At 45.4% G+C, this 19,978-nt stretch overlaps 1 protein-coding gene across 2 annotated transcripts in view; it reads right to left on the minus strand.

Annotated features, from left to right (window-relative positions):
- Window positions 1-1,055: 1,055 nt before the first annotated feature.
- MTFR2 (mitochondrial fission regulator 2) overlaps window positions 1,056-19,978 on the minus strand; it is a 38,780-nt gene continuing 19,857 nt past the window's right edge. Inside the window, exons 5-9 of one of the 2 annotated variants that reach the window (XM_068231632.1) lie at window positions 18,718-18,839; window positions 18,415-18,641; window positions 15,909-16,227; window positions 15,590-15,761; window positions 1,056-2,226 (exon numbers count right to left, since the gene is read on the minus strand). In XM_068231632.1, the coding sequence (XP_068087733.1) occupies window positions 2,134-2,226; window positions 15,590-15,761; window positions 15,909-16,227; window positions 18,415-18,641; window positions 18,718-18,839 (933 nt within the window). In that variant the 3' untranslated portion in view covers window positions 1,056-2,133. Of the gene's footprint in view, window positions 2,227-15,580; window positions 15,762-15,908; window positions 16,228-18,414; window positions 18,642-18,717; window positions 18,840-19,978 lie in introns of both variants that reach the window. The other variant, XM_068231631.1, reaches the window with a different exon arrangement.

A 19,978-nucleotide genomic window follows, 5' to 3' on the forward strand; every position in this document is an offset into this window, starting at 1 on the left:
CCATGTGCAAAAGGGGATGGTGTCAAGAAAAATGAATGCAAGCAGAAACACAGCTTTAAAGCATACTTATGAGAACAATTAAAAGTTAGATAATCCAGAGGCCACTCCATCCTCCTCGGCTGCACCAGGACTTGCCGAATATGCTCATGTTGCCATGCTCGCATCCGTGTACGAGCGTGGACACACTGTGCAGGCACAAATACGGCCTGCACAGTAGCACAGAGCCAATTGTCCATGGTTTTTTCCTCTGTGCACAAGTAGCCCAGTGCTACTTAGCAGATGTAGTCCTAACGTGTGCAGTGTGGCAGCTCTCGTACATGGATAAGAGTGCGATCGCCGAAAAAGAGGGTCCCAGTAAGGAACGGTGAGGTGTAGGAAGGTCAGAGAAGCCTTTGAATCATCCAAAGGGAGGAGGTAGCGGTCGCCTCAGGTTGCTGTAAAATTATGGTTGATGTACAGTATATACACGTTAGCTGCTACACTTTGTAGGTCATTTTCCAAGCTGCATACATTTTTTAATTAAATTAGCAGAACAACCACCAACATTTGTAAAGCTCTTTTCTCCCGTAGGACTCAAAGCGCATAAGCATGGCTCAGACCGTTAAAACTTGCATCAGCTCTTAATTAATACATTATTGACCATTCCTTCGGGTGACTGAGACTTAAAGGACACCAGAGCCCAAATGAATACAAGAAATGGGGGGGGGGGGGGGGGGGGGGAATGTATGGCGAGCTGTCCTGATGCTCAACGCTCCCCTCATTTTCCATTCTGCCCTTCTGATCCTCCTAAATGCCCTCCAGGACCCTCTTCCTGGTCGACTGGGTCGGACATCGCTGCATCTGCGCTGGCACGGCTGCATGCGTCCTACAGCGCGCGACCGCGAGTGCTCTGCGCATGCTTAAGACATCATAGTGATGTAATGCACATAGTGCTCCCAGCCGCAGTCTGTAAAACGCGCGCAGCCGGGCCAGTGCAGGCTCAGTGATGCCCGACCTGGCCGACCAGGAAGAGGGTGCTGGAGGGCATTTAGGATGATCGGAGGGGCAGAATGGAAAATGAGGGGAGCGTTGGGCATCAGGACAGCTCGCCATAAATGCCAGCCCCCCCATTTCTCGTATTCATTTGGGCTCCGCTATCCTTTAACTGAAAATGGGATTAGCAACATGACAATGATCCTACATTCCAATAATTCCAAGCATGGATAATCCAACATTCAAATAAAACTAACATGGCTTGGCTGAAACAAAAATGGAAGTTTTTGAAAAATATCGGCAGCACGCATCCGATTTCTCTTTGAAGATGGGAACTGACACATCCAAAACGTTGCTGTGTGTACATAGCTGAAGGTACTGCACTGCTGGAGACTAATTATCACAACAATAAAAAAGGAGGAGGTTTTTCTACTTACAATGGGTGACAGTGAAGCCATCAAATGTGAAGTACTAATAACTTCTACTGTATGCTTTAAAATATGCGTTAAAATTGTTTTTGATACTAAAACATGGCATAAATAAAAACATTACACATTCCATTAACCGCTTTGGCACAAAACTCAGCTGAATTCTGTACCCTGGTCAGGAACCATTTTCTTTGGCTCCTGACCCTGACCCCCGATCACTGTGAGCCAATCACAGTGATCAGGAAGAGTACAATGGAGGGGGGGAAGGCGCTGGTCTTTAAAGTGGACCTGGACGCTGCCACAGGACAGAAGGAAAGCATAGAAATGCACCCTATATGTATTTAGAGTTTAGCCTGTTTAATTACCCCTCATTTGTGTCTAATCACAAGTTGTAATTTGATGACTCCAGTGTGTCATGGTAGAGATGGCAGATAAGCTCATGTACTGTAAAAGCACAGGCTGTTAACAATATGTCTGCTTCCATGAATCAGGAAGTAGAAACTGTGCAGAATTATTTTAGGATTTGTATCAGCTGTACCAAAGAAATATTTTTTGTTTAAAGGTTATGGTGATGCGTATCTTTTAGAGCAGAGAGGTCGTCCTGAGTTCAGGTCTGCTTTAAGGGGCCAGAGCCAGTTAGTCCCAAATGAGTTAAGAACAATACTAGAAGAAATAAATGCAGCAGCTAGCTATAGACCCTGAGCTCTTTATGACGTTGCAGATGGGTTTTGGATTAAACATGGGCTCCAGGCTTGCCAAACACCTGTTTTCTTGTCATTTCTTTCAGAGGTCTCTTCACAGCTGGCTTTAGCAGATGGCGGCCAAACTAGGAATAAAAGGAAAGCAGTCAAACTTGCATTACAACAACAACAACAACAACAACAACAACAACAACAAAAAAAAAAAAGAGCAAAAAGGTCCATTAACCACTTGAGGACCGCCCCCAGCCGATGGGCGGCGGCAAAGACCGGGCCCAAACGACCGCAATACGCCCATCGGCGGGGGCGGCATCAGCGGTGGCTGTGCGGCGATCGCGTCATCAATGACGCGATCGCCGCCGGCAATAGGCTCCGCCCACTCTGCACGGAAACCCGCCGGCCAATTAGCAGCGCCGGCGGGTTTCAAATGCGGCGATCCGGCCAATCAGAGGAGTATAATACACTTTGTTATTGTAACAAAGTGTATTATACTGGCTGCCTCCTCCGCTGATGGTCACTCGTCGTGCGACCATCAGGGAGGACAGGCAGCCCACAGATTAGTAAAAAAAAAAAAACACACTTTGCCCCACACAGACCCCCCGATCGCCCACCCCAGCCCTCAGAACCCCCCTGACCACCCCAGCACACCAGCATCTGCACCCCACCACCCACCTAAAAACCCATCAATCACTCCCTGTCACTATCTAGGGACGCTATCCCCTAGGTTAGGTCCCTAACTGCCTCCTAGGGTCCCCTGATCACCCCCCCTACCCTCAGATCCCCCCCAGACCCCCCTCCCAGACCACCCCCCTGTATGCTGTATACAGCTATATAGCTGTCTTACCCACTGATCACCTGTCTATCACCCCTTGTCACCACCACCCATCAGCGCAGACCCTAAACTGTCCCTTGGGGGCACCTGATCACCCACCCAGACCCTCAGATTGCCCTCAGACCCCCCCCTCCTGATAACCTCCCCAGTGCATTGTTTACATCTATTCTCCCCTGTAATCCCTCACTGATCTCCTATCGTCACCCCCTGTGTCTGCCACCCACCAGATCAGGACCCAGTCTGCCCCGTGCGGGCACCTAATCAACCCCCCACACCCTTAGATCGCCCTCAGCCCCCCCCCCCCCCCCCCAATCACCTTCCCAGTGCATTGTATTTGATTGTGCTGACATTCAATTTCATTGTGCTGACATTCAATTTTATTGTGCTGTAATTGTATTTGATTGTCCCGTGATTTTTTTTGATTGTCCCGTGATTTTTTTTGATTGTCCCGTGATTGCCCTGTGATTGCCCTTTGATCGTCTTTGATTGTCCCGTGATCGGCTTTGATTGCCCTGTGATTGGCCTGTGATCGGCTTTGATTGTGTCGTGATTGGTTTGATTGGCCTGTGATTGGCCTGTGATTTGCTTTGATTGGCCTGTGATCGGCTTTGATTGTGTCGTGATTGGTTTGATTGCCCTGTGATTGACTTTGATTGTCCCGGGAATTGAGTGCCCTGTGATTGGCCTGCGATTGCCCTGTGATTGCCTTTGATTGTCCTGTGATTGTTTCTGATTGCCTCCGATTCCCCACTCGCCACCACCCCCCTGTCACTATCCAAGTGATCTAAAAACAGTGAAAACTGTCACTTTTTTAGTATCACTAGTGTTAGCAGTTAGGCCAGTTAGCTAGGCCCCTTTGTAAGTGTCAGTTAGTGCTCAGCCCACTGCACCACAGTCACTAATTAGCGTCATCACTGTCGCTAATCAACATTGGTACTATATAGTATCTGTAAGTGATCATTACTGATCGCAGTCAGATCTATTAGGGTCACTAGGATCCACAAAAAAAAACGCAGTGTTTGCCCGATCAGGCCTGATCGTTCGCCTGCACTTGCGTTCAGCCCGCCCCACCGCAGTGACAGAATTTTTTTTCTGATCACTGCAAAAAACACTGTACAATAGCTGTGGCACTGTAAACCTCAGTTTTGATTTATTTTTTTTATCAAAACTCAGTGAGCACAGCTTTCTACCTCTCAAATACTCCCTTTTGCTAGGTAGGTGCTCTTTTTTCTACGTAGTCTCAGAGGAATACCCCCTAAATTTAGCAGCCCACCATGGCAAGAAAGGGGTATTCCGATGATGAGGTTCTCAGGTACATGGCCCAGTCGGATGAGGACGATTGGGACGCCTCATTCGACGAATCTTCCGGGTCAGAGTTTGAACCTGAATTGAGCAGTGGCTCACTGACCGATAGTGATGACGAGGTTGAGGTCCCGGCTAAAGCCAGGCGTACCACACCCCATGTTGTTGGACCGCAGGTGGCGCAGGATCAGCCTCAAGGGCAGCAGAGTGGTGTTCGTGCTGGTCTGAGATTTCATGGTGGGGCAGGCACCAGCAGCACAACATCTCCTGGACCTAGCACCAGTACTTCCGTAGACCCTGGTGAAGTGGCGAGCACCAGCATGGAAGTTGAAACTGGTTCGGTGGCACGTGCAGTAAGATCCCAGTCGCAGCCACCAAGAAGACGGGCCCGTACTACCCCTAATTTACCAGAGGTGCTGGCAAACCCAAATTGGCAATCCCCTGATTCCGCCGCACCCGTACTTCCCCCTTTCACCGCCCAGTCTGGAGTCCAGGTGGAGACAGATAATCTAGGATCGGCCCTAGACTTTTTCTATCTGTTCTTCACCCAGGATCTCTTGGACTTAATTGTGGCAGAGACCAACCGTAAGGCCACACAATATATAACCGCCAATCCGGAAAAGTACCTTGCCCAGCCTTTTCGGTGGAAACCAGTCCAAGTTTCCGAAATGAAAATGTTTTTGGGCCTTCTCCTTCACACGGGACTAGTAAAGCAGAATGTGTTGCGGTCTTATTGGTCTACGGACCCAGCACATCATGTTCCCCTGTACTCTGCTGCCATGTCCAGGACACGATTTGAGAACATCCTGCTCTTCCTGCACTTCAATGACAACGAAACCTGTCATCGAAGTGACCACCCTGCTTTTGACCGGCTCCACAAAATTCGACCCCTCATAGACCACCTGTCATCCAGATTTGCAGATGCTTATACCCCTGACCAGGACATCTGCGTAGACGAGTCCCTCATACGCTTTACCGGGCGCCTTCGCATCAAACAGTACATCCCAAACAAGCGCGCCCGGTATGGGGTGAAACTGTATAAGCTCTGTGAAAGGGCCACAGGCTATACATCTTATTTTAGGGTCTATGAGGGAAAAGACTCAAAATTGGAGCCGGTCGGATGCCCTGACTACCTGGGGAGCAGTGGAAAGGTTGTGTGGGACTTGGTGTCACCCTTGTTCCAGAAGGGGTACCATCTTTTTGTGGACAATTATTACACAAGTGTGGCCCTCTTTCAGCACTTAAAAATAGAAAAAATCCGATGCTGTGGCACCGTGCGGCCTAGTCGCCGGGGCTTCCCCCAACGGCTCATTACCACCAGACTTCAACGGGGGCAGAGGGCCGCCTTGTGTGCTGATGACCTGCTCGCGGTGAAATGGAAGGACAAGAGGGAGGTTTACTTCCTGTCCACCATTCACGCAGACACGACAGTTGAAATTCAACGGCGAACTAAGGTCATTGAAAAACCCCTTGTCGTCCACGAGTATAATACTAACATGGGAGGGGTGGACTTCAATGACCAGAGGTTAGCGCCCTATTTAGTTGCCCGAAAAACAAGACGCTGGTATAAAAAAGTGTCTTTTTACCTCATTCAATTGGCAATTTACAACAGCTTTGTTCTCTACAGTAAGGCTGGGAGAACTGGCTCGTTTATTCAATTTAATAAACAGATCGTGATGGAACTCCTGTATCCAGGAGGTGCCGTGGCCCAACCCCAAGATGCAACTAGCCGGCTGCATGGAAGGCATTACGCCTATCCAATTCCGACTACCCCAGGTCAACGAATCCGAAGAAAACGCTGTCGTGTCTGCAGCAGGGCTGGAATAAGGCGTGACACCACTGTTTATTGTCCCACCTGTCCTGACCAGCCTGGCCTATGCCTAGGGGAGTATTTTGAGAGGTACCATGAGCAGGTACACTATTAGAGAGTAGGGAACTCCACACACAGCGGTAGGCACACAAGGGTCTCTCAGTGCTATTTCACACTGCTGCGATGCGTTAGGGCAAAATGCCTAGCAAAAGTCACACTTTGCGGTCCCCCCCTACGCCGGAAGTGCTTGACTTAACGTTAGTGCATGCCTACGTTACTGCGTGGCTTCTGTGGCAATATCGATCGGCGCGGAAGTCATGTTAGTCTATGGCGACGCAGTTCATTACTAGGCCGAATGCTACTCTTGTGGTATTGCCTGAAGGTCTGTTTTGGACGATACGGTGCGGCGGGCTCGACCCACCGGATATGTCAATATGCAGTGTGAAACCAAACATTGGGTTTCCAGAGACCCTAATACACAGGGCTGCCAGAAACCTCTCCTTTCACTTGGGACAAATTGCGTAATGTATTTCGCCACAACTCTGTGCAATTTGCACTTCGCACATTGTTCCATGGGGGAGGAGAGGTTTGTCCTCGGGAGGTAAGTTAAAAAAAAACAAAAAACAGGTAAGCAAAGAAGTTAATGTTTGGTTTGCAATGTTAAGTTTTTTATTAAAAAAGTTCAAAGGTTATTAATGTTAATGAAGTAATTGCTTTGCTGCTTGCTTGTTTTTTGGGGTTTTTTTTCTCTTTTTCCATCCAATAACCTTCCAGGTGGACCGAGCGAATGACTAACCAGCTGCAGTACTGATGGTGCATCCTGACAGAACGTTGCGCGTCTGTCAGCTTACACACAAGTCGGTGCATGCAGCGCTGCAGGACGAGATTTCTCCTCCGCAGTCAAAAAGATACGTTTGCCGAGGCATATGGGCCGAGGAGTGGTGTTGGGGATTCATATGCTTTGGCAAACACTTTGTATCAAAAAAGAACTCTGGCAATGATTTGTTCATCCACATCGATCGGTGTGAATGGATAAATCAGGTTTGCCAGGGCATACGAGCTGGTGGGTTTGGATTTTTGGGGCGGCAGCTCCTATGTCCTGGCAGACGCCTTCCTCCTCTTTTTTTTTATTTTTTATTTTTTCAAAATTTTTTGGCAGATATTTTTTCATCCACATTGATTGATTGTTTGACGTTCATTTTTCCTTTCAGCCCACAGTGCATTACCCTTATGCCCAATATAAGGAGTATAGCAGAAACTCCTAATACTGGCCATACATGTAATGATTGCAGAGACCCTAAAATGCCAGGACAGACCCCACGAATGATGCCATTTTGGAAGAGGACACCCCAAAGTATTCCGTGAGGTGCATGGTGAGTTCATAGAATGTTTTATTTTTTGTCACAAGTTAGCAGAAATTGTGGTTTTGTGTTTTTTTTTTCCCCACAAAATGTCATTTTCCGCTAACTTGTGACAAAAAATAAAATTTTCTATGAACTCACCATGGCCCTCATGGAATACCTTAGCGTGTATTCTTTCCAAAATGGGGTCATTTGTGGGGTTTGTTAACTGTCGTGGCAAGTGGGCGGGGTGCTAAATTTTGAGCACCCCTGTAAAGCCTAAAGGTACTCATTGGACTCTGGGCCCCTTAGCGCAGTTAGGGTGCAAAAAAGTGCCACACATGTGGTATCGCCGTACTCGGGAGAAGTAGTACAATGTGTTTTGGGGTGTATTTTTACACATACCCATGCTGGGTGGGAGAAATACCTCTGTAAATGACAATCTTTTTTGATTTTTTTACACACAATTGTCCATTTACAGAGTTATTTCTCCCACCCAGCATGGGTATGTGTAAAAATACACCCCAAAACACATTGTACTACTTCTCCCGAGTACGGCGATACCACATGTGTGGCACTTTTTTGCACCCTAACTGCGCTAAAGGGCCCAAAGTCCAATGAGTATCTTTAGGATTTCACAGGTCATTTTGCGGAATTTGATTTCCAGACCACTCCTCACGGTTTAGGGCCCCTAAAATGCCAGGGCAGTATAGGAACCCCACAAATGACCCCATTTTAGAAAGAAGACACCCCAAGGTATTCCGTTAGGAGTATGGTAAGTTCATAGAAGATTTTATTTTTTGTCAAAAGTTAGCGGAAAATTGATTTTTATTGTTTTTTTCACAAAGTGTCATTTTCCACTAACTTGTGACAAAAAATAAAATCTTCTATGAACTCAACATACTCCTAACGGAATACCTTGGGGTGTCTTCTTTCTAAAATGGGGTCATTTGTGGGGTTCCTATACTGCCCTGGCATTTTAGGGGCCCTAAACCGCGAGTAGTAGTCTGGAAATCAAATTCCGCAAAATGACCTGTGAAATCCTAAAGATACTCATTGGACTTTGGGCCCTTTAGCGCAGTTAGGGTGCAAAAAAGTGCCACACATGTGGTATCGCCGTACTCGAGAGAAGTAGTACAATGTGTTTTGGGGTGTATTTTTACACATACCCATGCTGGGTGGGAGAAATAACTCTGTAAATGGACAATTGTGTGTAAAAAAAATCAAAAGATTGTCATTTACAGAGATATTTCTCCCACCCAGCATGGGTATGTGTAAAAATACACCCCAAAACACATTATACTACTTCTCCTGAGTACGGCAATACCACATGTGTGGCACTTTTTTGCAGCCTAACTGCGCTAAGGGGCCCAAAGTCCAATGAGCACCTTTAAGCTTTACAGGGGTGCTTACAATTTAGCACCCCCCAAATTGTCAGGACAGTAAACACACCCCACAAATGACCCCATTTTGGAAAGTAGACCCTTCAAGGTATTCAGAGAGGGGCATGGTGAGTCCGTGGTAGATTTCATTTTTTTTTGTTGCAAGTTAGAAGAAATGGAAACTTTTTTTTTTTGTTTTTGTTTGTCACAAAGTGTCATTTTCCGCTTACTTGTGACAAAAAATAATATCTTCTATGAACTCACTATGCCTCTCAGTGAATACTTTGGGATGTCTTCTTTCCAAAATGGGGTCATTTGGGGGGTATTTATACTATCCTGGAATTCTAGCCCCTCATGAAACATGACAGGGGGTCAGAAAAGTCAGAGATGCTTGAAAATGGGAAAATTCACTTTTTGCACCATAGTTTGTAAACGCTATAACTTTTACCCAAACCAATAAATATAGGCTGAATGGGTTTTTTTTTATCCAAAACATGTTTGTCCATATTTTTCGCGCTGCATGTATACAGAAATTTTACTTTATTTGAAAAATGTCAGCACAGAAAGTTAAAAAAAATCATTTTTTTGCCAAAATTCATGTCTTTTTTGATGAATATAATAAAAAGTAAAAATCGCAGGAGCAATCAAATAGCACCAAAAGAAAGCTTTATTAGTGAGAAGAAAAGGAGCCAAAATTCATTTAGGTGGTAGGTTGTATGAGCGAGCAATAAACCGTGAAAGCTGCAGTGGTCTGAATGGAAAAAAAGTGGCCGGTCCTTAAAGGGATACTGTAGGGGGTCGGGGGAAAATGAGCTGAACTTACCCGGGGCTTCTAATGGTCCCCCGCAGACATCCTGTGTTGGCGCAGCCACTCACCGATGCTCCGGCCCTGCCTCCAGTTCACTTCTGGAATTTCTGACTTTAAAGTCAGAAAACCACTACGCCTGCGTTGCCGCGTCCTCGCTCCCGCTGATGTCACCAGGAGTGTACTGCGCAGACACAGACCATACTGGGCCTGCGCTGTGCGCTCTTGATGACATCAGCGGGATTGAGGACACGGCAACGCAGGCGCAGTGGTTTTCTGACTTTAAAGTCAGAAATTCCAGAAGTGAACTGGAGGCGGGGCCGGAGCATCGGTGAGTGGTTGCACCAACACAGGATGTCTGTGGGGGACCATTAGAAGCCCCGGGTAAGTTCAACTCATTTTCCCCCGACCCCCCTACAGTATCCCTTTAAGGGGTAGAAAGACTGTGGTCCTCAAGTGGTTAAAGTATGTTTTACAAAAAGTTATCTGGTTCAGAAATATGTCTGTAGTAAGCTGACTTCACAAAGACATTGGGAACAAGAACATGGCAATTGAAACGCTGTTAAATTGTATGTGATGCCATGGATATATGACATGTTGCAGCTAGTATTTCTCCTGGAACTACACAAGGACCGTTAGGCCGGCTTCACACTGCAGATGTGGTGCGACCACCGCACCATCAAAAAAAGGCCTCCGGGGATTACCGTGTTAGTACACGGTAATCCTGCCTGGCATCCTGTCAAGAAGGAAGTGACACTCACTTCCTGTTGGGCAATCAATGAGGTGCACCGATTCATATTGCTACAATACGCTTCCGCGCATGTGCGACGCTGAAAACTGCAGAGGGTTTTTTAAATACACATGCATTACCATAGACTTACATGACTTTCGGTCTGACGCAGATCGCTGCACGGTAACATAGGTATGGACGCGCGTTAGTGCACATCCGGCACAGCGTAACACAACGTGGGGCGTGTGAACTACCCCTAGACATTCATTATGCTGAGGGGAGGTGCTGTAAATTTACCACTCTACACCACCCTAGTGTGAAAGGGCCCTCAGGTCAACTGTTTAGAACTAGACATCACTGTAACGGTAAACTGGTCTAGGATGGAGTCCTAAATCCCCTGAAATCTCTATGGAGTTTACAAAGCTGCATTTTGTATATGTTACGGCCAGAACCCGAAGTGTGGCCACTTCGCGTTCTGGCCAGCCACTTCGGGTTCTGGCCGGCCAATGTGCGAAGTGGACACAGCGGAGCGGCCAATGTCCGAAATGTAATTACTACACTAAGCTACAATGTATTTTACGGCCGTCTCGCTGCGGCCAAATTTATAACAACTTGCTTAATTTCATTAAATATAGCCAGCGGCAATGTAATAGATGAAGCCGCCGGCTTTCGCACTGCCTCCTCTCCTCCTCCAAACCCCCCCCCCCTCCGGAGTCGTTCGTCGCCGTTCCTGCAGAGCGGGGGCTCTGCTTCCCCTGCCGCGACGAACGACTCTCGGGGACACGCATGTCCCCGCCGGCTGCTCCATATCGTATAGGAGGCAGGCAGAGGCGGGGGGGGGGGGGGGGGGGGGGGGGGGGGGAGGAGAGGAGGCAGTGCGAAAGCCGGCGGCTTAATCAATTACATTGCCGCCGGCTATATTTAATGAAATTAAGCAAGTTGTTATACATTTGGCCGCAGCGAGACGGCCGTAAAATACATTGTAGCTTAGTGTAGTAATTACATTTCTGACATTGGCTGCTCCGCTGCGGCCACTTCGCACATTGGCCGGCCAGAACCCGAAGTGGCTGGCCAGAACGCGAAGTGGCCACACTACGGGTTCTGGCCGTAACATATACAGTGGTGTGAAAAACTATTTGCCCCCTTCCTGATTTCTTATTCTTTTGCATGTTTGTCACACTTAAATGTTTCTGCTCATCAAAAACCGGTAACTATTAGTCAAAGATAACATAATTGAACACAAAATGCAGTTGTAAATGATGGTTTTTATTATTTAGTGAGAAAAATAACTCAAAACCTACATGGCCCTGTGTGAAAAAGAAATTGCCCCCTGAACCTAATAACTGGTTGGGCCACCCTTAGCAGCAATAACTGCAATCAAGCGTTTGCGATAACTTGCAACGAGTCTTTTACAGCACTCTGGAGGAATTTTGGCCCACTCATTTTTGCAGAATTGTAATTCAGTTTTATTTGAGGGGTTTCTAGCATGATCCAACTTTTTAAGGTCATGCCACAACATCTCAATAGGATTCAGGTCAGGACTTTGACAAGGCCACTCCAAAGTCTTCATTTTGTTTTTCTTCAGCCATTCAGAGGTGGATTTGCTGGTGTGTTTTGGGTCATTGTCCTGCTGCAGCACCCAAGATCGCTTCAGCTTGAGTTGACAAACAGATGGCCGGACATTCTCCTTCAGGATTTTTTGGTAGACAGTAGAATTCATGGTTCCATCTATCACAGCAAGCCTTCCAGGTCCTGAAGCAGCAAAACAACCCCAGACCATCACACTACCACCACCATATTTTACTGTTGGTATGATGTTCTTTTGCTGAAATGCTGTATTACTTCTACGCCAGATGTAACGGGACACGCACCTTCCAAAAACTTCAACTTTTGTCTCATCGGTCCACAAGGTATTTTCCCAAAAGTCTTGCCAATCATTGAGATGTTTTTTTAGCAAAATTGAGACGAGCCTTAATGTTCTTTTTTCTTAAAAGTGGTTTGCGCCTTGGATATCTGCCATGCAGACCGTTTTTGCCCAGTCTCTTTCTTATGGTGGAGTCATGAACAATGACCTTAATTGAGGCAAGTGAGGCCTGCAGGTCTTTAGATGTTGTCCTGGGGTCTTTTGTGGCCTCTCGGATGAGTTTTCTCTGCGCTCTTGGGGTAATTTTGGTCGGCCTGCCACTCCTGGGACGGGTCATCACTGTTCCATGTTTTTGCCATTTGTGGATAATGGCTCTCACTGTGGTTCGCTGGAGTCCCAAAGCTTTAGAAATGGCTTTATAACCTTTACCAGACTGATAGATCTCAATTACAATACTTTGTTCTCATTTGTTCCTGAATTTCTTTGGATCTTGGCATGATGTCTAGCTTTTGAGGTGCTTTTGGTCTACTTCTATGTGTCAGATAGCTCCTATTTAAGTGATTTCTTGATTGAAACAGGTGTGGCAGTAATCAGGCCTGGGGGTGACTACAGAAATTGAACTCAGGTGTGATAAACCACAGTTAAGTTATTTTTTAACAAGGGGGGCAATCACTTTTTCACACAGGGCCATGTAGATTTGGAGTTTTTTTTTCTCACTTAATAATAAAAACCATCATTTAAAACTGCATTTTGTGTTCAATTATGTTATCTTTGACTAATAGTTAACGGTTTTTGATGAGCAGAAACATTTAAGTGTGACAAACATGCAAAAAAATAAGAAATCAGGAAGGGGGCAAATAGTTTTTCACACCACTGTACAACTTATAGGTACTCCTTGCCCAGTCTGTAATAAGGCACTTTTTTTTTTTCTTTACAGTTTAGGTTTCCTTTAAAGAGACACTGAAGCGAGACTAAATCTCGCTTCAGGTCTTATATATAGCAGGGGCACGTGTGCCCCTGCTAAACCGCCGCTATCCCGCGGCTTAACGGGGGTCCCTTCACCCCCAACCCACCCCCCGCAAAAGATGGTCGGAAAATGGTCGCTGGCTGTCTCTCTTCCTGGAGGCAGGGCTAACGGCTGCAGCCCTGCCTCCCAGCGCGTCCATCAGACGCGCATCGCCGCCTCTCCCCCGCCCCTCTCAGTGAAGGAAGACTGAGAGGGGCGGGGGAGAGGCGGAGATACGCGTCTGACAGACGCGCATGGGGCAGGGCTGCGGCGGTTAGCCCTGCCCCAACCAGGAAGCGCTCCCCCGCTGCACGGAGGGGGTTTGGAGGGACAGGGACCCCCGTTAAGCCGCGCTATAGCGGCGTTTTAGCAGGGGCACACGTGCCCCTGCTATATATGGAGGTCTGAAACGAGATCTATTCTCGCTTCAGACTCTCTTTAAGTGGGAAGGCCATTCCCACTTAAAGGAAACCTAAACTGAAAAAAAAAAAAAAGTTTCACTCACCTGGGGCTTCTACCAGCCCCATGCAGCCATCCTGTGCCCTCGCAGTCACTCATGGCTCTTCCGTTCCCCTGCTGCCAGCTAGTTTCGTTTTTGCCGACTGGCAGTCGGCCGGCCGACATGCGTACCTTTTTACTCATTCCCGCTGGTGCAGGAAGCCATCGTGGACATGAACACGTACATTTTTACGCGTTACGGGTGCAATGTGTAAAATTGTACGCATTGCACCCGTAATGCGTAAAAATGTATGTGTTAATGTCCGCGATAGCTTCCTGCACCAGTGGGCATGAGTAAAAAAGGTACGTATGGCGGCTGGCTGACTCCCAGTCGACAAAAATGAAACTTGCTGGCAGCGGGGGACCGGAAGAGCCATGAGTGACTGCGAGGGCACAGGATGGCTGCATGGGGCTGGCAGAAGCCCCAGGTAAGTGAAACTCATTTTTCTGGTTTAGTTTTCCTTTAAAGGTAACCTGAAGAGTGAGGAATAGGGAGGCTGCCATAGTTATTTCCTTCCAAGCAATACAAGTTGCCTGGCTATCCAGATAATCCTCTGCCTCTAATACTTTTAGCCATAGACCCTGAACAAGCATGCAACAGATCAAGTGTTTGACATTTTTGTCAAATCTGACAAGATTAGCTGCATGCTCGTTTCTGGCGTGATTCAGACACTACTGCGGCGAAATGGATCAGCAGGGCTGCCAGGTAACTGGTATAGTTTAAATATGGCAGCCTCCATATTCCTCAATTCAGGTGTCCTTTAAAGTGAACAAAAACCAAGAACACACAAAACCAGTATATGCTGCTCAATACTGCATATTTATTTGAAAATTAAAAAAATCATACACCAATTATGCAAAGAGGTGTCGAGTAAGACACCTAAATTCTGTAAAATACAGTATATAGTGCATAGTCCATTAAGGACAGTGTTAGCTTCACTAAAAATAGTGTATAACAATAAGGCGGAAAGACCATACGCCAATATTGTTTTGACGTCTGTCAGCCCTAAAGTTTGGTCAGAATTTTATAAAGAACGCCTAATCCAGCCTCCGCGAGGAAACCTAATGATAAATTGCAGAAATAAGGTTATAACCACCCATAGAGGATAAATAGGCGTGACCAATATGATCAAATTTAATACACTATCATTAGGTTTCCTCACAGAGGCTGGATTAGGTGTTCTTTATAAAATTGACCAAACTTTAGGGCTGAGAGATGTCAAAACAATATTGGTGTATGGTCTCTCAGCCTTATTACTATTTTCAGTGAAACTCACTGTCCTTAACGGGCTATGCACTATATACTGTATTTTACAGAATTTAGGTGTCTTTCACTCAACATCTCTTTGCATAATTGGTGTATGGTTTTTCAATTTTCAAATAAATATGCAGTATTAAGCAGCATATACTGGTTTTGTGTGCTTGGTTTTTGTTCTATAGTTCTTTACCAGTGCTGGTACCTGCATTTAAACCCATACACATATTATTCACTAAAAATAAATTATATGTCCTTTAAAGTGAACCTTTAGTCTTGGGGAGACGAACCGTTAGATGGGGTAGAACTTAGCTGTGCTATGCTTGGCTGTATGGATTCGGGTGTGTTGTCCTGAATCGCACCGCAGTGTGACTCAGACAGCAAGCAATAGAAGGAATAGGCAGCATTGCCCCACTCGACTCGCCTGCAAGGAAGCACTGCAGATTGGGGCCTGAATCATACCAAGCAGAAATGGGCCTAAATGATCAAAACCACAAACGGGCTTAGCATGTTACAAGTCATGCAATGAATGAAATCTTGTGATCACACTGCTGGCATGCATATTGTTAAAGCAGAAAGTGAATACATGGATTTCCACAAGTCAAATCACACACCAAGAGAGCAAACACAAATAGTTTGTAATATTTGTATACTGTACCATGGGCACCTCAGGACTAGAGAATGGAGATTCCTCATGAGATCTATTCTCCTTGTCTAAGGAGTCGTCATTGTGTCTGTGTGCAAACTTCTTTTTCAGTGCATGAGCTATAATAGCAGCAGGGTCATTAAGAGACCGCCTCTTCTTGTCTTTCCTTGTTAAAGGTGTACCTCCTGGAGACCTTTGGAAAAAGTAGTGGCAACAAATATAAGAGCAATGCGAAGAATTTAATCTCGCTCTCTGTCATAAGAGCATACTGTCATAGCTAGATAAGGCCTAACTGGATTAATAATTGACTTAAATCCCATCATTGCAGGACTCATCTTACCTCTCAACAACACGGAGTCTTACTGAATTCATATCTTTCAAAACGTCCATCATACTGGGGAGGATATTCACATTATTTCTTTCTTCCACATTTGAATCCTTTGGACTCTGTTTATGAGCTGCCTTACGTTGTTTTATTAGATCTAATGTGGCTTTAGCAGAGTCAATCTTAGCAGCTGGGATAAGAGGTGGCAGTGGTGGTGGAGGCGGCGGCGGAGCTGGTATGGACTGCAAGGGCTGAGCATTAATAGGTGTTGATGTTAAAGATGGTGGTGGAAGAGCGTTACAAGGACTGCCAAATGAGCATATAGTTTCAGAACCTGTACAAGGAGGAGGACAAAGTATTATCTGGCGGCTTCCTTAATTAGGTCAAAAATAGAAAAAACTATTAAATCAATACTGCAGAGATGAGTAACAATTTAATTTCACAGCAAATGTGATTTTACTTTAGCATTAATTTCCAGAAAAAAAAAACAGCTTATAAGTTGACTGCATCAATTTAAAAATAATTTTCAGGACAGATCTGATAATTAGCCTCTTCCCATAGTATATTGAATAAGTGAGATGTCCAGGGACCAATAGTTGTTGCTAATCATTGCCTTTATTAAAGGGGTCCAGTAAGGAGCCCCTTTTTTTGCTATATAAATGCACATATTAAATAAAAGGCACACCCATATGCTGCTGCACATGTAAGCAAGCAGTTTTTATAGTAACACTAGACCCAAAAAGTATTGTCCTAAGGCCATACACTGTATTCTTTGAAACAGTTTTTACTTTGCCTCTAGAAGGCGCTCTGAACTAGATACAACTTTGAGCAAGGTTTGTTTACCAGAGAAAGTGGCATCGGACCAAGAAACACATTGGTTTTGTCATTTATAAAACTGTCTAAACGTTGAACATTTTCTTCAATTTAGGTACGCTTATTGCTACCTTCCTTTTAAAGGGATACTGTAGGGGTCGGGGGAAAATTAGTTGAAGTTACCCAGGGCTTCTAATGGTCCCCCGCAGACATCCTGTGCCCGTGCAGCCACTCACCGATGCTCTGGCCCCGCCTCCGATTCACTTCTAGAATTTCAGACTTTAAAGTCTGAAAACCACTGCGCTTGCGTTGCCGTGTTCTCGCTTCCCCTGATATCACCAGGAGCGCACGGCGCAGGCACAGACCATACTGGGCCTGCGCAGTACGCTCCTGGTGCCATCAGCGGGAGTGAGGACACGGCAATGCTGGCGCAGCGGTTTTCAGACTTTAAAGTCTGAAATTCCAGAAGTGAACCAGAGGCAGGGTAGGAGCATTGGGGAGTGGCTGCGTGGGCACAGGATGTCTGTGGGGGACCATTAGAAGCCCCAGGTAACTTCAACTCATTTTCCTCTAACCCCCCCTACAGTGTCCCTTTAAATTTTTTATACTTTTAATGGGTGCCTCCAGTCACTGGCTACATGTTACACATTGCATGTTGACTGCACTGCATTTCAGCTTCAATAAATAAAAATAAATAAATAAATAAAAAAAAGGAAGCCTTTTTGCGTACGAATTAAATCACTACCTGGAGACTTGGGCTCAGAACACAGCCGATATACTGCTTACCCTGCTCCTGCACAGGTCCCGGCGGCGTTAATTACTATTCACCCTCCAGGTCCACGTGGATGGTGGGAAATGATGTAATTCGTCTGCCAGCTATTGCTGGCGGCTGAATTAGTGTTTTAAAAGTAACTTCAACTCCATCTTCTGATGGTGCCGAAGTTACTCACTGTGCGCTGCTATAGCCTATTTATGGCTGCGCCCAAATTTCCTGGACTGCAATCCACACGTTCGGCCTTTTTTGTGACTGACTGTAAAGCCACAACCCTAAGGGCCTTTAACACTGGAGTGGTGCAGTATGTTTACCGCACTTACCGCCGGGCAACGAAAGTCTATGGAGACTTTCATACTGCCATGTTACAGAGCGACGGAAGTGACGTTTTCGCCACATGCCCGTCACAGGTCCAGAACTACATTACCATGTGGCTTCTGCGTAGAGTTGCGGCGATCTACGTCTGCCCGGAAGTCATGTTAGTCTATGGCGATGCAGGGATTCTTAAATTACTAAATAACACTAACACTGATGTTGGATCAAGAATAAAATATTTTCCATTTTTTCACCCTCCTATCTGGTGTAGCGGCATTTTCTTGGCATTTATGGACTTTTGGCATTCTGATTCCCATGCTCCTAGTTAAGTATACACGTGTGTGTAGCAGTCTCTCTTCCTTCCTGATTCTTAAATTACTAATGTGACGCCACAGTGTGCAATTGTATTTTTTCAATAAGATTCCGTACACTTCCTGCTTTCGGAAGTGACCACAAGCGCATCACTTCTTTCTGGGCCCAATGCTAGATGGGGAGCAAAGGCCTGTTTCTGGCAGAGCGATGCGGCGGAAGAGATGCAACGCAATGATGCCGCAGGTATACAATGGGAAACCGGCCTCAATTTTACTGACCAACATTCAGCAGAGTAAACAAATAACTTACACGATTGTATGCTTTTTGATTCTTGCATAGCAACAATTGCAGCAATCTGTTGTCGTAACTGCATTAACTCTTCTTCCAAAGCTGCAATCTTCTGAATTGCATTTTCACTTTGTGCTTCGTGTACCATACTTAAGTCTCTACAATTCTGATTTATTGGTGAGAAAGTAGAGCTCTTTACATCAGGTCTTGTCAAGTCATCCGCTGGCATGTACAGTGGAAGATGATGTCTGTAGAAACAGGTCATTATTATCTCCAGACATAAAAGAAAAGAAGCCAATAAAAGCAAAAACACATCCATATTACCTAAATCTTGTGTAAGAGGTAACATCATCCATCAGAAATGGGGCATCTGCTAGAGATGGAATTTCAGGCTTGTAGACAATTTCCTTTCCATCACATTGTACTGAACCAGGACCTAAAATATTCTTCATCAGAGAATGAATGGGTTTATATCCATGAATTGACACAGATGTAATGCAGATACTGTATCATAAAGAAAACCAATTGAATGGAAAAATCGGGAACAAAACCATGATCTAAGAAGTGCATGAGGGTGTCTCAGATTTTCATTAGCAATTTGTGATATGATCCAAAGACATGGATACCAAAGATTCTATTTTCCTGTACATCAGATTTTTTTCAGTCTACTGATGGAAAGTGAAGAGCGGCGATCTTCATGCTATCTTAATAACTGGTAATACACACTGCTCTATAAAACGGTCTTGAAAGAAAAGGACCAGAAATAGATTTAAACTAAGTCAAATGGCAAGCACTCTGAAACAAAGCAGCAGCACCTGACCTGTGTAGGGCTGCATTGAGGGGTCTTTTCGGCCAATAAAAAGGCACATTACTGTGCAATTACACCTCAACACAAAATGACTAAAGGCAGCCTGTAATTTTTTGCAATATGATATTTTTACATGGTCGGTATATTATGTGGATGACTATTTCGATATCATTTCCACTTCGGGTGAATCGAGAGAGGTTTTATTATTTGAAAATTTGTATAAAAATTGTTTAAAAGAAAGATCTTTCTAACTTATGTTTAAATGGCATGAGTTTGATGTCAAAAGAAAGTCTGAGAAATATTAAAGCCTTTGTGTAGGATAACTTTTTAAAAAAAAAAAATGACCCTTCAGTGGGTTAAGTCTACCTAGATGGAAGTATGACTATATGGCATGCAGGCTTCTTTCACTAACAAGGCTCTGCTAAGTTCCAGGTGTTTGGCCAGACTTCCTGTTTCAGGAAAGTTACCCTGCCACATGGTCCATATGCCTTCCTACTGTCATTGCCCAAGGTCCATATCTGAAATCTTCAGGACTGCGTAAATTGGACAACTCCTGGTATACCGTACTTTTCGATGCACTGCCTAAAGAGCAGTTAGATGTATCTAGAAGACTACAGATGTCTAATCAATAGCACAAATTGTGCAGGGGCCGATCGAGAGACCCATTCCTATTTACTTCAAACGGAGTTTCTACTGGCCTGCAATGGAGTAGTTTTGTTATGTCTTTATATGGTACTATATGAAACTCTCCTTTAAAAAGGAAGCCTGCAAATCAGG

This window comes from Hyperolius riggenbachi, chromosome 4 (genome assembly GCF_040937935.1).
Source record: "Hyperolius riggenbachi isolate aHypRig1 chromosome 4, aHypRig1.pri, whole genome shotgun sequence".
In the NCBI taxonomy this organism is placed as follows: Eukaryota; Metazoa; Chordata; class Amphibia; order Anura; family Hyperoliidae; genus Hyperolius; species Hyperolius riggenbachi.